Source organism: Zosterops lateralis, assembly GCF_965231275.1.
Source record: "Zosterops lateralis genome assembly, chromosome: 15".
Taxonomy (NCBI): domain Eukaryota; kingdom Metazoa; phylum Chordata; class Aves; order Passeriformes; family Zosteropidae; genus Zosterops; species Zosterops lateralis.
In genome coordinates, this window is record NC_139775.1 from 15294004 (window position 1) to 15306323 (window position 12320).

The 12320-nt window shown below is 51.8% G+C and overlaps 1 protein-coding gene across 1 annotated transcript in view; it reads left to right on the plus strand.

Annotated features, from left to right (window-relative positions):
* The first annotated feature begins 1385 nt into the window (after nucleotides 1-1385).
* RAB40C (RAB40C, member RAS oncogene family) overlaps nucleotides 1386-12320 on the plus strand; it is a 31488-nt gene continuing 20553 nt past the window's right edge. The window contains exon 1 of the mRNA XM_083872779.1: nucleotides 1386-1742. Within this exon, the coding sequence (XP_083728905.1) occupies nucleotides 1589-1742 (154 nt within the window). The 5' untranslated portion in view covers nucleotides 1386-1588. The remainder of the gene's footprint in view (nucleotides 1743-12320) is intronic.

Consider the following 12320-nt stretch of genomic DNA (forward strand, 5'->3'; position numbering starts at 1 on the left):
CGTGTGAGTGTTTGTGAGTGAGGTTTGGCAAGGAAGTTCAAACCCACTGTGCATTTCTCCTTCCCTCCCGTGAGCCACCAGGCTCTGAGCAGGAGCAGTGTGTTTATTTTAAATGTCACCACTAACCCCAGCTGAAGGTGACTTCCTTCCCACCGCAGCCCTGATGTGAAATGCAGCCTGGTGATGTGAAACACAGACCAACCAGTCCAGGAACGAGCCCTGGCTCAGGAGCCACAGTGGCTTCAGGCTCAGGGCAGCTCCAGTTGTGTGTGTGAGTTTAGGGATGGAGAGCTTTGTTCTACTAGTAGGTTTTATTGGTTGATTCAACCTTTTAATCAGAACAGAGAAGGCTCCAGGGAGAGCTCAGAGCCCCTGCCAGGGCCTAAAGGGGCTCCAGGAGAGCTGGAGAGGGACTGGGGACAAGGGCTGGAGGGACAGGACACAGGGAATGGATCCCACTGCCAGAGGACGAGGATGGATGGGATATTGGGCTGCACCGACAATGGGCTGCACGCACCTCCCACCCCAAAAACCCGCTGCTCACCATAAAACGGACACTCACCCACCTGGATGCCCCCAAATCGTGGGTGCCTCTCTTTCTGGATGCCCACCCCACACCTGGAGGAGAACACTTGTTATGCCCTCCCTCCCTCCCACATACCCACACACCTGGACACCTCTTACACCTGGATGCCCCCAAATCCTGGCTGCCTCTTATTGGATGCCCCACACATCTGGATGCCCTCCATCTACACATCTGGATGGTGAGCACACATCTGGATGCCCCCTCCATCTACACACATAGATGCTCAGCACACATCTGGATGCCCCCCGTTCCTGGATGACACCTGGGTGCCCTGTACACACGGGTGTTCCCCAATCCCTGTCCCCAATCCCGGTCCCCAATCCCGGTCCCCAGTCCCGATTCTCTCTCCCCGCCTCCAGTGCTCCCCCGCCCGACTCGGTATCCCATCATGCTCTGTTTCCCGCAAGGCACGCCGGGAGCTGTAGTCCCCAGTAGTCCGCTGGCCCTGCCCCTGAACGCTAAGGGGCGCGTCGGGGCGGGGCGCTTTTGATTGACGCGTGGCTAAGCCTATGAAAGCAGCATATAGGCGGAGGAGGCGGGGATACCCCTGATTGACGCGCGGCTCAGCCTATGGGAGTGGCGAGAGCGGGGCCGAGGCGCCGCCTGTGCCCGGGCGGCCGCGGTGTCTCGGTGAGGCGGGGGCGGCCCGGCCCGGCCCGGCTGAGGTGGGTGGCGGGCCCGGAGCCGGGGCTGTCCCGGCGCGGTGCTGCGGCCCGGCGGGGCGGGGCAGGGCGGGCTCGGGGCCCGGCGGGGCGGCGGCGCTTTGTGCGGCCGGGAGGGCGGAGCGGGGCCGTGTCAGCGGCGGGGGCGCTGCGGGGCCGGGTCGGGCCGGGCCCTTCCTCCTCCTCCTTCTCCTCCTCCTCCTGCTCGTCCGCCGCAGGTCCCAGCGCGGCCCCGGCGGAAGATGCGCGGCCGGCGGTGAGCGGCGGCGGGGCAGAGGCCGCAGCCCGAGGCTGGCTGGCGGGCGGGCGGGCGGAGGATGCGGGCCGGGCCGCCCCGCCGATGAGAGGCAGGATGGGCACCCAGGGCAGCCCGGTGAAGAGCTACGATTACCTGCTCAAGTTCCTGCTGGTGGGCGACAGCGACGTGGGCAAGGGGGAGATCCTGGAGAGCCTGCAGGACGGCGCCTCCGAGTCCCCGTACGCCTACAGCAACGGTAAGGGGGAGCGGGCCGCGGGACGGGACCCCCATGGCTGTCACAGCCCTGTCGCTGTCACCTCCCCTGGCCACCGCTGTCACCGCATCCCGCGGGGACAGCCCAGGGCCGGACCCCAGCGCCGAGCAGGCGGGCAGGGAGGGGTTGTTTTGCTTTTTCCTTTGTTGGTTTTTTTTGCCTTTTTTTTTTTTTTTCCATGAACTGAGCGCGTGGCAGGCAGCTCCGAGGCCTCCTCAGCGCCTTGAAATGCCCTAAAACTGGAGGAGGATGTGGGTAGAGGGGCTGGTGGCTGATGTAATCCCTGGATACCCTTCCCAAAGCGGGTCCCGCTGTCAGGGCAGGGCAGGGCCGGGCTGCCCTCCCTCTCCTCGGCTGCCACAAGGACTGAGCCGTCCCCAGAGGAAACAGGGGCTGTAACAAAAGAACCGGAGCCTCATTCCCAGCTCTGGCTCTGTGGCTGCACCGAGAGCGGCCGCGTTGGCTCATCCACCTCCTGCCAGCGCCGAGATTCCTAATGGAGCCCACGGCAAGACCATTACGGTATCACAAGCCCGTAATTAAGAGCCGAGGAGCGTCGCTGTGCATTTCCTGCAGTTCCAGTGTGGCACGGCCTGGCGGGGCGCGGGTCCTGCTGTGGCCTTCAATCTGTCATCCTTTCCCCTCTCCTCGGTGCACAATAACACCCCCGAGGGCTCAGACGGTGCCGAGTTTTGCCTGGATCAGGAGCCCGAGGGAATCAGGAGCTCCTTGGTGCTCTGCCCTGGCCGAATTCGAGGTGTGAACCACCACATTCGAGTCCTTAGAGCCACCAGCAGCTCTCCAGGGGCTGATGCAAGTGCAGCACCTGCTCCACGGAGATTTCCAGGGAGGTGGTGGTGACTCACAAGTGGAGCTGCCTGTGAAATGGAAGGAGAAGGCTTTGGTATCGTTCATCTCCTCGGGTCTGGGCTGCTGTGGTTTGCCTTCGAGGAGGGCTGGGCACTTTAGAGCTTCCCCGAAGAGAGTTTGTGTTTTCTGGAGAGCCTGCCTCGCCTGGGAGCTGGGGAATTGCTCCCTGGGGTTGGTGTTTGCTGTGCAGAGTGTAACGGGGTGGCTGATTTAAGTGAAGTGTTACAGTTAATATTTTCTCCTGATGAAAGTGGGTTTGAATCAGGCTGGGTAGGAATAAGGAGTGACTTAAGTGGGGTCTTTGGGGTGTAAGCATGGAATGCACAGAACAGGGATTTTGGCTATGGCTACAGACCTTTTGTCCCACTCTTCTGTAGCAACTAAACACCAGCATCTTTTTGTTGGTAACAGAACTCTCAGTGAATAGTTTCAGACCCTTCCCTTGTCCTCTGTGGGTAACTGAGCCCATTCCTAATTAGAGAATTAGGTCACACGCTGTTGTTTCACAGTAATACGTGCTCTGATAGTCTCTGCTCCTCTTGATTGTGGGAAGTGATGCACCTTTAGGATAATCAGCTGGAGTGGCTTTGATATCCAGGTGAATTTGATGCTGCTGATGCTGCTGACAGCTGTGCTAGTGGAGCTCCCTGGGACGTGCTGCTCCCCTGTCCTGACAGAGACCATCCCCTGAGCAAAACCTCCTGGATTTTGGGGACAGCTCAAGCATCCTCTTTAACACACGTCCCTAATGCCATCCCAAACCAGCAATGCCAGAATGTTGTGTGAGCTTGTGTTTGTAAGTCTGCTCTGTAAGCACGTTGTCCTCATCCCCTCCCAGATCCCACACCCCAATTTTAAAACGAGTGTTGTATCATCTTACCACTGTTTTGGCCAGTGCAGAAAGCACAACTTGCCTGTGCTGATGTTTGCTTTGGGCTGCTCTCGTGATGGGGATATCTCAGCTCCCTGACCTTGGCAGGGAGGGGGGAGAGAGAATTTGCCTTCTCTGCCTGCTTGGGGTCTGCTGCTTGTACTCTGTTGTGTGGAAACATTTGTAAGCAGGCAGGTTTTGTGGTGCAGCGTGGAATGGATCGTCTTTCCAGCTCGGGGAGGGCACACCCTTAGAAGTGAAGCTCTGTAAATGTAGCTCTGTATTTCAGCTGCTCTTACCCAGCCTGTTAGAAAAGGGATTGATTGATTAGAAAAGGGATTTCCTCTCTACTCCATGGGCATCTGGGTGTTGGATCAGCACACAAGTGAGAGGTGAAAAGCCCATTTTTCTGCTGGCTTTCAGGTGCTGTAAGCAGCCTGTGTCCAGTATCCAAGAGCTTTGGGTGCAGTGGGAGCTGTGTCTGTCATGCAGCACCACAGGTGCTTCTGTCCATCCTTTTCCAGGATCCCTGAACAGAAGTGTCTCTTCTCAGCATAGCCTTGGAGCCTTGGCACCTCGTTCTAAATCAGGCACATCTTAAATTAGCCCCTGCATTTCCTGTGGTGCATAGCAAGGCCTCAGCAATGTCCTTTCCTTAAATTGCTGGCAAAATGAACCTGCTCTGTGGGAGCAGAGGTGGTTGTTACTCCTGGTGCAGGAAGAGATGTGAGCAATGCCCTGACCATTGCTGCACCAAGCTGTGAGGGCACTGAGTGTGGGACTTTTAGTGACATAAAGGTGGCTTTTTGAGGAGGAATTTGAGGTCCAGTTGTCACTTGTGTGTTCCTTCCTCAGTTCATGCTGGAGCTATGGAGTGTATCAGCCTCCAGGAGCATCACTCTCTGTGAAGAACAGGGAGTGTTGTTTTTGTCCTGTGGCTGGATATTGTAACTGATTTGGACTTAACTTTTGCTTTTTTTTGACCTTCCACAGAAGACCCTGAATTAAGCCTTCCTACTATTGTTTTGACAGGGAGAACATTAATGTTCTTCTGGGCTTTTCAGCGTTGTCCTTCTTGCCAGCTTTCACCCTCCCTTTCCCAAATCTGCAGTTGTGGAGGCAGGATGCTGTTCCTAGAGCCACACAGCTGGAGGATCTCACCTGGGAACCCCAAATCCTGCATTTTCCCTGAATGCCCTCTGCTGTCAGTGCTCCCTCTGCCCAGGTTCAGGGAGGGGCTGCTCTGACCCCACGAGCCAGGGGGTTACACCAGACTGGGAATGAAATTTGTGGATATGAGTCCCCTACACAGATCACTTTGATCTTTAAACAGCTTACTTGGGGTCTGTCCTTTTCTATCCCCATGTACTGGAGGAGGACAGAAATGTCTGTGCTCCCAGGGTGGTTTGGGAGTGGGATTTATGAAATTCAGGGCAATGTGTGTCCCCTGCATCAGGGGCAGCTCCTCACCTGAGGGACCCGTGGCTTTGTCACCACCGTGTCACACACATGGAATAGCTGGTTATTCATGTGCTGCAGGGAGCTCACCCAGCAGGTTTGTTGGCTTGCTGGAGCCCCTGGTGAGTCAGGGCAGCGCTCTGTGCTGTCAGACACTGGTGCTGGCCCAGGAGCAGGGCCAGGGCTGGGCTCCCCACGCAGAGCTCAGGGTGATGTGCTCCCTTCTCACACGATGGAGGGCTTTTTCTGCCCCTGCCTTCCCCCTCACCTGCTGCTGTTCCCACAGGAAAGCAGGATTGTGTGTTAGGGAGAGAGTAGAGCATGTTTTGGAGCAGATGGCTTCAACTGGAAAGGGGGTGGATTTTTATTTTTATTTTTTCCTGTCCTCAGCTTGTATTAAGAAAGTGATGAGGATGCAGCCAATGTCCTCACTCTGATCTTGCAATGAGCACACAAAAGCTAAAATGAGAGCCCTGCCCTGACACCAGCCCTAAGGCACTGAGCTCCAGCACCTCCTTTCAAGCCTGTTTCTTGGCTGGGTTTTAGTACCTTGATTCAAGCCCCATCCTCAGGTGCTCTGTATCCCCCTGCTATCCACACCCAAGGCCGTGTCAGGGAAAAGGCACCTGAAGTGCTCAATGCAATAACTGCTGACAGATTTTATGGTTCAGGTGAAAAGTGGATCTTTCCCAAGGGCTCTTCCCCTGTAGCAGAAGTGCAGGAATTCAGCTCCAGGGCAGCAGCAGCAGCAGCAAGCCCACCAGAGCTGGGGTTCCATGGCAGGAGCAGGGGCTGGGGCACTGCAGCTTCCAGGAGGAGCAGGAGAGGCAGCTGAAGACACTGCCCAGCCCTCAGAGGTGGTGGGTCCCCTCCAGCTGCCTCTGTTTGCCTGGGGACTGCTGTTAATTGCCAGGTTGTTTATTTGAGTCATCCACAGCTTTGGATGTCTTTCCCTCTGGTCGTTTCTGTGCATTTGTCTGAGTCTGGAGATCTCTGAGATGTCTCTTTCAAGTCTTCCTTTACAGCAGTTCCTCTCTGGTGTGTCCCTATGGCCTCTCAGGCAACCAGAAACTGCCCTGGTGGTTCCATGGCAACCAGGGATAACCTGTGCCAGGGCAGTGTGGATGGACGGGGAGTGAAGAGACACTTTGTGTCGTCCTCCTTGCTGCCTTGGAGTGCATTTGAAAGGATGTTTCCCAGTGCTTTTGCCCCTTGCCTGCTGATTTTCCAAGACTGACCATGGAGATGGTTTCTTCTTTCTGATCCTCAGCCTCCACGGTGCCGCTGGAGGTCCTGCTGCACTGGTTCACTTCTCACAGCATTAAAAAGTGTGTAGTGAGCATCTCTGCTCTAAACTTGAACTGGTGTAGGCACAGGACCTCTCTTGACACTGCTCACCCTCCTGAGCACACAAGAATTGCTGGGTGACCCCACGAGCAGTAAAACCTCAGGCTGGGCCAGCCCTGATGTGATGACACTTTCTGGGCATGAACATGAAAGCTCCAGGTGCTGAGGCCAGGTTTCTCATGGCAGCTGAGCCCCCATGCTGGTGCTGCACTGTCAGGGCTCTCTTTGGCATCCTCAGGGAGGGAATCCTTGATTCTGGTGCTGTTTTCCTGCCTCCTCCTCCTCACCTGGCCCAGTCCCACCTGGGGTGTCCTGCTCTGCCAGAACAGCACTGTCCCCAACACAGCTGCTGGGGCTGCCCCACTGCTCCACACCAGTGGAAACTGCTCTTTGTTTTCTGGCAGGGCTGGATTCTTTGGAATAATGTTTGGAATAATGTCTCAGTTTGAGGCTTTAGCGCTCTGATGCGAGGAGGATTGAGGCAAAGTGTTCCAAGTGCAGCTCAGCCATCACGTTCCTGTAGTGGCTGCACAAGTGATGTGCAGGAAATGTTTGAGCTGGGCTGTGCTGGCCGTGCTGCTGGAAGCCTCTTTGGATGGTTTGCAAAGTGGTTGTTGCAGCAATTCTTCGCTGTCTGCCAGCACTTACATCAATGTCCTTCAGAGATGTTCACTTCCCTGTCATCAGAGATGCAAAGCTGAGCTCATCAGAGCAGGCAACTCAGGAACAGCTCCAGCATCTCTTATTCCTCCATTGTTTACTACACAACCTTTGTGTGAAAAATAATTCCAAAGATACAGTGCTGAACCTCCAGCTCTGCTTGTTGTGGGGCTAACCAGCTGCTGCTTAAACTTAAATCCCAAAACAAAACAAAACAAAAAAATCCCCATCAAGCAAAAACTCAACTCCCAAACCCAGTACCTGGCAGGTTTGGGTCTCTCTCTAGTCAGGATTAGAGGTGCTCAGCAGTGTAGGTTGTGTGCAGGACTTTTGAGGAGAGTTCTATTTTTGTTGGGGTTTTATAAAGCTGCAGAATTCTGGACTGCACTGCAGAGTTCTCAGCACCTCTAATCCCCCTATAAAAGCTGTGCTTTTATGGCTGTTAACGTGTTCCAGGGCCCTGAGTGCACAAAGGTGATGTGAGCCCAGCAGAGCAAAGCTGAAATGGGTGGAATGTTCTTGTAATAACTGGGATTAAAAGTTTCTCTGTGTTTGTTTGGGGTTTTTTTGTTTGTAAAAAGCAGGCAGGTTTTGGTCTCTCCAGATTCCACACCAGCATTGCCCACTCCTCTCCTGGTGTGGGGTTTTTTTTTTGGTTGGTTCAGTATTTAAGCTGCATAGGAAAGACCATGGAAATTAGTCTCCTCCTCCTCCTCCTCCTCCTTCAGCTTTTGTTTCCAGCTGTTCCCTGGCATGTTTTCCTCTGCAGGCTCGCTCTCTCTGGAACAGCAGAACATCTTTCCATTGCACTTGAGAACAGCAATGCTCTGAGCTGAGGCTCTATAACCTTGCTGGTTAAAATCTGATTTTCTTTCCCTTTGCCCCTTGCTGTCCCCAGCACTCCAGCTTGAGCTCTACAGGAATTTTATGTCATATCAATCCCTGTGTGATCGCAGGCACTGGAGGAGGAAGGAAGGAAGCTCCAATGTGAAAACCTTCAGCTTTGTTTTGCTAAAAGCTTTGCTGTAAGGTGAGACTCACCTGAAAGAAAATTACCCTGGGGCGCAGAGGGTGGTGGATTAAGGCCAGAAACCTCCATCAGAGTCTCTTTGCTTCTGCAAAAGTTGTAGTAAATAGTGAGGTTGCAACATAGCTCGGCGATTGTTTGTTCCTCAGAGATTGTTTGTTCCTATAGAGCCTCTATTTGCTGAAAGTATCTTTACGTAGCCAGAGCTCTTTAGATTTTCTTCCTCTTTTCTACCCCGTGTTTGTTTCATTTCCATCGGCCCATTCCAGACGTTGTTAGATAATTTTAAAACTTTGACACCTGTTCTCTTGTAAATATAACACCTGAAATTCTTGGTGTCCTGTGTGTTTTGTGCAGTATATCAGGCGTTGAACTGGGACAAAAGTCCTCGTGCCATTCAAACATAATATTTGCTGCTGAAACTATCAGTGGTTAAAGAGGAGACAAGCAGAAAGGGGACATTGAAAGGCTGTACTTAAATAGGAGTTTAACAGAAGGTTCTGAGCATCTTTGGGGTAACCTTTTAAGTAAAATGCAGAGGGTTTTTAAAAAAAAAAAAATCTTTTTTTTTTTTTTTTAGGGATTTTAAGTTGTTTCCAGCCCAGCTATTGAGTTCCTGGGCCAATTTGGGGGTTTTTTTTCTGTACCATTTTCCTCTCTGTGCAGGTAATTGCCCCTGCTCAGTCCTGGAGACAGAAATTCCCCAGCCTTGTTTCTTTTGGTACCAGGACCTGTAACAGCCCTTTTGCCCACGGCTCTGGAGTGGAATCCAAATGGACTGGAGACAGAATTAGATGGAAAAAACCCCAACCAAACCATGAACAAAAAAAATGCAACAACTCACCCTCTCACCCCACTTTTCCCATCATTTATTTAATCTTAAATCTTCTCTTGTCCCAAGAGTTGTTATTTTTCTTACATTGTCAAACTGCCTGAGTAACTTAGTGGTAAAATCCGTGCAGCAGGAAGCTGCAGGCCTGTGCTGTGGCCCAAAGAGATGAAACTCTGCAGGGTAAATAAATCTTACCTGTGCTGCTCACCCTGCCAGCAAATGTGTTTGCTGTGCAACACCTCTGTGGGTTGAGACACACTTGGGTTCATCTGTATTAAAAGGCTGAAATTCAATGCTTTCTTCTGTTTTAAAAATGTCAAATGCTGGCTTTTCTCTGGTGGCAGCAAAAGTGCTCCAGAGAGGCTGCCGAGGTAGCTGGAGTGAGATCTTTGTCCTGTAGGTCAGGAGGGGACCAATTTTGGGCTTTGAAAAGCTGTTTTCAGGCTGGTGAGAGCAGAGTTTGTCCAGGTGTGTGGTGAGGTGCCAACAGGGCCAGGCCATCCTTCAAGGACAAGGAGGGAGAACTCACCACACCTGCCAGGCACTCTAAGTCAGGTCCCTGGGGATTTGTTGTCATTGGAAACAGGAAAAGGTGAACATGGAAAGTGAAACCAATATTAGAAACCATCCCGGTGCTTCCAGCATGGAGCAGCCCTTTCCTGGCATTGGGCTTGTGGTTGGTGCAGCCAGAGAAATTCCTGAGGAGTGGAATCTCTGTAGCTGCTCTGGGAACTCTGCAAGTGTCTATTTAACCTGTCTACATCCATCTGAAGAGCTGCAGGTCTCTTTGGGTGTTCAGGTGTGGAGTGTTTTATCCCTGGCAAAAGCTGGAGATGCCAGCTGGGGTGTGGATGGGGATTGCAGGGATCAGAGGCAGCCTGTGCAGGATCCCTGAGCCTGCCATACACCCTGCATGCTGTGGGGATTGCCATGAGCAGCATTTCCCTGCACAGTGTCCACACAGGGATAGGATATTCAAAATATTTTGGACTAAAGACTCAGATTTTTTTGAGTGTTGGGATTTATTTTTTTTTTCTCCCAAGCATATCTTGATGTTTGTACGGTCATCCAGCAACAATGCAGACTGTTATGGTGCCCTCTGATTTCCCTGACAGGCTGCCTTTGTTTCTGCGTGCAGCTGTGTAGTTTTTATGGAGATCTGAACTGCAAGGCATGAAGAAACTCTTTTGTTTGTTGTCGCTTCTGTGCATAAAATCGTTCTTGATTTTCTTCTAAAGCACAAATCCACTTCACATGGCTGATTCTGGACTGACTTTGGACTGTTTCTGGGATTTCCCGGGTGGCCGCTGAAATTGTTGGAGCTTTAGGAACAGATTTTACTCCTGGCTTCAGATGCTTTCTGATGCAGTTGTCCCCCTGAAGTGTGCCTAGAACAGAGTTCCTCTGTGTGAGGACCAGCTGAAATGATGTTGGGTTTGGAGCAGGCAGTGGACGAGTGAAATCTCCAAATCAGTGTTTTCCTTTTGGCTGGTTACAAAACCAAACAAGCAATTGTTTGCCAGAGGTCCCCACCTAGGAGCCCTCCCAGCTGGAGTTGAAGATGCCTGGGAGCTGATGTGAGCAGCCTTCCTGTGAAAAGGCTTCCAGGCTAAATGGAAATCCCTCTCAGCTGAAATGAGGCTTCTATGAATGGAAGATGGAGTATGTTTTTTCAGGAGAAAAAAATCTACAAATCTGGGTGACTACAGATAATTGAAAAGCGTTTGTTCTGTCTCTCTCTGTTTCAATATGAAACAGAGTACGAGGTGCCTGGCAGCTCGTTGGATTTCTCACAAGCTCTGCAGGCAGGAACTGGGCTGGTTTGCAGTGCTGCTCTTGGGGAACTTCCATCATCCTGCTCAAAACAGAGTAGTGATACTGTGAGAGAGGCTGTACCACTAAAAAACACAGACCTAGGTTCAATCTACCTGTTTGGTTGGCCGGTTGTTGGTGATGACAATTTGTTTCTCTCTCCACAGAGTAGGTAATTGAATGCATGACTCAAAGGGATGAGCTCATGTGTTGTTTGGAAGGGATTTTTCCCATGGCTCACAGCTCTGAGCTGACTGGTTAAATCGCTGCTGTTAATGTGCTGCTGTACACACTTTTTAAGGTTGGGTGACTTCATCAGTTGTTATTTGGATAGCTTGAATTCTCTTTTTTTTTTTTTTTCATCTGTTGTGTTGATGCCCTCATACCACATTTTTTTCTGAACAATTTAGTATCACTTACAGATGACAGAGACAGTAACTCCTCCTCTAAGTGCATAGTAGGAGCTGGGGTGGAAAATAATGCACCTGTAGTATCTTCTTATAGATGTTGCTGCCTCTTTTTAAAGTGCTCATGCAATGAGAAAATCTCAAACCTGCATCTGTGGGTGCTGGCCCCAGCAGCTGCCTTGTGCCTGGGAGTGGGTTTGGTGTTGGATTAGTACATTTGGTTAAACCTGTTTGCTCTGAACGTGCTTTCAGCAGCTCCTGGCCACTGTGATTTCCATGCCCGTCTGCCTCGTTTGACTGGAAGTGAAGCAACAAGTTTTCCTCTATCAGCTTTTACCCACAGACTATCAATTCTGATAGCTGGATTCTGCCCTTTTACTCACAGGCTGCTGAAGGCTTGTAAAAAAACCTCAAAACAACAAAAATAGGATATTTTAAACCACATTTATAATATGTCCTGGCTTTGTATTCTGCTCTTACAGCAACTTGGTCACTGTAGGTGACATTTCATGACCATCTCCACCATAAGCAATTCTTAAACAAAAAGGTGCAGGGTGTGGGGTGAGGTGAGAGGGAGCAGTGTTGGGGGTGTAGTCTCTGTTGTCTTGTGGAATATGGTTCTGCCAGAAAAGGACTCCCAGGAGGAGCTCAGTGCCCACTTTGGGGTGAGTTTGTATGGCCCTGGCTGTGTGGCAGGAAGGTGCTGTGGAGTAGCTCTGTCACTCCCTGTGTAATGGTCCCAGTACATCCCCAAACTGAGCACTGGAGAGACTCTGGTGGAAACTCTGCCTGTGGGTAACACCCTGTGCCTGTTTCACCCTGAAATAACCTCACCAGGAGGGTTCAGGGCTGCTCTGAGCTCCTCTGCCAATGTCTGTGTTGTCCACGTTCCTGCTGTGAGTCCCAGGTGTGAGTGTGGTTTGCTGGTGGAGGTGGTCTGGGGTCTGGTTTTGGGGTGAGGTTTTTGCATGCTGAGGACTGGGAGTGACATTCTTATTCTGTAGCTGATCTGCCAGCAGACCTGGAGTTATTATTCTCACCTTCTGGCTTCCATTTTGTGCTCTCTTCTCCCTTCTTTATTTTCTTGGGCTTGTTGAGGATGGGACATGTTGCTGCTTCTGCCTTTTTGTCACACTCAGCAGGGGTGGGGGTGTCTGGCTGCTCTCCCCCCACGGTGGTTCCAGCTTTCAGGAGGATCTGGGCAGCCTCAGGTGGTGCCTGCACACACAGGGGCAAGGCTTTCTATGCCCCAGCCACATCAGTCATGGCTTGGAAA